The sequence below is a fragment of the Charadrius vociferus genome, unplaced genomic scaffold, assembly GCF_000708025.1.
Source record: "Charadrius vociferus isolate BGI_N301 unplaced genomic scaffold, ASM70802v2 scaffold90, whole genome shotgun sequence".
In the NCBI taxonomy this organism is placed as follows: Eukaryota; Metazoa; Chordata; class Aves; order Charadriiformes; family Charadriidae; genus Charadrius; species Charadrius vociferus.
Window position 1 is genome coordinate 8054347 of NW_009647222.1, and position 3244 is coordinate 8057590.

Here is a 3244-nt window from a genome sequence, read left to right on the forward strand (position 1 = left end):
TCCACAGCAGGTCCTGGGAAGCAAGCAGGCTGGCTGGACTCACCGGGCCGCAAACGGGAGGTCAGCCATCTCCCTCCCTGCCTGATTTGCAAATCTAAATCAGATTTGTTTGTGCAGGCAAACCAAGAGCCGGGAATAACACCTGAGCAAAGTTTAAAAAACACCTTCTTCTCAGCAGAGCCTGGGAGAAGATGTCAGCCCCAGCCTCAGTCTGCTCAGCACTGCTTCAAGGCAACTGCGCTAATTTATCTCAGCTGACGACTATAAGTCTAGCCAATGCAGGTACAACAGTAGAGGAAGATGCTCCCTCCCTCTCTGTAAAGCTTCTGGCTGTATAGAGACACAGATTTCTCTGTGCTTTTATCAGGTCTCAAAATTGCAAGGCAATACTCATATAAAATATGCAAGGCAGAATTACTAGCTTTTGAGATGACCTACTGAACTTTGCATCACCAGGGAGTTACAGCTGTCTTGCAATTTTCAAAGCACACAGTGTCCTGATAGCCCATTGAATGCATGCATTCCCTGTGAAATACATGTGCATGCATTCGTTCTGTCTTCCTCATTTTCTGTATACTGCAAAAAGAGTTTTTTCTTTCGTTTTTTTCTTTTTTTTTTCTTTTCTTCTTTTTTTTTTCTTTTTTTTTTTTTCTTTCTTTCAGCTGATGTATTTTCTCCTGAGTGCCCTGGCTCTGGTTGCCTGCGTTCTGGCAGTGGCTTTTGCTGCACACCATTATTTGCAGATGACAAAATTTACCTGCGATACCATCCTCGAGTCCTGCCAATGCAAACTGGACACTGCAGACCCCCTCGGTAGGACCTTCATCTACCAGGACGCAGCTGACTGCGGCAACCTCACCAGCATGCTCAACCTGTACTTACTTCTGCAGATGGTTCTCAATCTGATCGCAGCGCTGGTGTGTCTGTCGGCGTGCTTCGTCATGTGGAAACACAGATACCAGGTCTTTTATGTGGGCGTTCGGTTCTACCCTTTAACTGCGACTGAAGGCCAACAACAGAAAGTATAGGGTCTGGGCTGGCAGGGGGCTGTAGCCAGGGAACAGAAAATGTCAGCATACTGCCACCATAGACGTCATGGATGGATGAGTGTTTATAAGGTTTTTGACAAGGAAAAACATTCACGCAGTTTTAATGAATATCTTTTTCAATCATTTTAGGAGCATTTCTATGGCTGCTCTTGCAAAACATCCCTTGTGAGACTATCTAGAGGTCACAAAGTCCTAAAGATGCAGCTGTACAAATACTCACCAAAGAGGTTCTTTAATAACCGTAGACAAAATGAGAGCTTAAAAAATCGTTGGGAACTCATCTGCAGGGCTACAGCCCTTAAGAAACAGGGTCCATTTCCCTCGCTGGTAGATATCTGTTCTTGCCTTCAGACAAGCTATGCTGATTTCTACCAGATAAGGATCTGGTACAAACTGCTTAATTATAATTATGCTGATCATGCTTAGGGAATATATTGTCTCCGGATGCTCTGGCTATAATCCATGCTAACCTGATGGGGATTTACCATATGGAAAAGTAATAAGGGAGGTCAAGACCTCTTCAAATACAGGCTGAGACCAACAGCAAAGTGAATATATTGACAACTGCCATATAAAATACACATAAGGCTTTTCAGAGTGACTAATGATATAGGTTCCCTAATCCAATTACTAATAAATATGAGTGGGTTGACTAACGGTGATTCGGTGGGCCCTGCTTGAGACCCCAGGCAGGTTTCTGAAGTACGAGTGCTCGGCACTTTGTGAGAAAAGATCAATTTAAGAAAACTCGAGTTGCACTCCTAAAGTGGAGGACCCTAAATCACTGGTCACATTGAAAACTGTGTTGACATTGCTGTAATTGCAGGCTCCCAAACCCGGCGTCTAGCCAGTTCCACCAATTATACTCCAAGCACAAAAGGCCAAATGCATTTTTGGTGTAACTCCTCTGAAGACAATCAGCCTTACACACCAGCAGTGGAGTTGGGCCAACAGGCCTGAAAGATATATCCCTGCAACAATGAATGTTTTTAAAATGGGGTGGAGGGAGGGAAGCAAGAAGAGACTGCCCGTCTCCCAAAGACATCGTTTAGAATAATGAGGGCAAGAGAATAACGATTTATTAATAAGCAGTATAGAATAACAAACCACATTCAAACAGTGCTTTTTCACCCTGAAAGTGTAGCTCTAGATGCTTTTTATGCCTTATTAACCTTATACCGAGACAAGTATGTTGGTTTGTCCCTCAAACTGTCATTTCCACTTGCACAGCATGGACTCTAAGCGTAGGAGCAATTCTGTCTCAACAGCAGCATTTTGCGCTGCCTGCTGATAGCTGTGCAAGGGCAAGGCAGCTGGTGCTCACACCCTGCGATGACTAGGGATTTCCCGATCCCCGCCAGCGCAAGGGTGTTTCTGAGGTGGGGTGGAGCAATCACATGCCAGAAAAACTGTGCCACGATCATTAGCAAGGAGGAAGCAAATAAAATTTGTACAAGGCTTCAAAGAAACAAAAACTTTCTTTTCCTGCAGCAGAAACCCCGTCTGGCAAAAGCTGGTTGTCTAACTAGCTCTAATGCTACCCAAAAACTGTCTTCCATATGGTGATGACACATCACCCCAGGGCTAGACCAGCATACCTCCAGGGTCAGAAGATCACAACATAGTGCTTAGGTCTTCCGTGGTCCAACTAGACCACTGCTCCATGTATGTGCTCGAGTTTTTGTCATGGAAAGTGCTTCTAGAGTAGACGTAGCGTCACCAAGGTGCTCTCTGCCAAGCTGCGAAGTGAGGAGCTTCAGAAAATGAAGGTCTTTGAGACCAGCTTCCAAATAGCCTTTTTTATGCACCTAAAAATAACAGTCACTGGTAAGTGTGGCTGTGGGGCACATTTGCAAGGGTGCCTATCCACTTGCCCGCATGTCTCCACCCATCCGAAGTCCTAAGCCTGGCTCCTGGGCATGCTGGGAGCGAGCCAAGACAGTGGTGGAGAGTGCAGGCAGGTTGGCCATGTGAGACCTGCCCATCAGCATCGGGGGGGCCATACATGTGGTGGTGGGAACCAGCCCATCTCCCCCGACTCTGGTAGAGCACGCTGCAAGCTGCGCTTGCGGACCAGTGCCAGGGCCAGCTTCCCGTGGGAGATGGATGTTCTGCTGCTTGCACTCAGACGTTGGTTTGCCCCCCATCCCTCGCATGACTCCAGCTGCGCTCTCTGTGGAAGCGTAGGACAGAGG

At 46.6% G+C, this 3244-nt stretch overlaps 1 protein-coding gene across 1 annotated transcript in view; it reads left to right on the forward strand.

Moving 5' to 3' along the window:
* SSPN (sarcospan) overlaps nucleotides 1–1034 on the forward strand; it is a 19977-nt gene extending 18943 nt beyond the window's left edge. The window contains 1 exon segment of the mRNA XM_009879681.1: nucleotides 663–1034. Within this exon segment, the coding sequence (XP_009877983.1) occupies nucleotides 663–1028 (366 nt within the window). The 3' untranslated portion in view covers nucleotides 1029–1034.
* Nucleotides 1035–3244: the final 2210 nt, after the last annotated feature.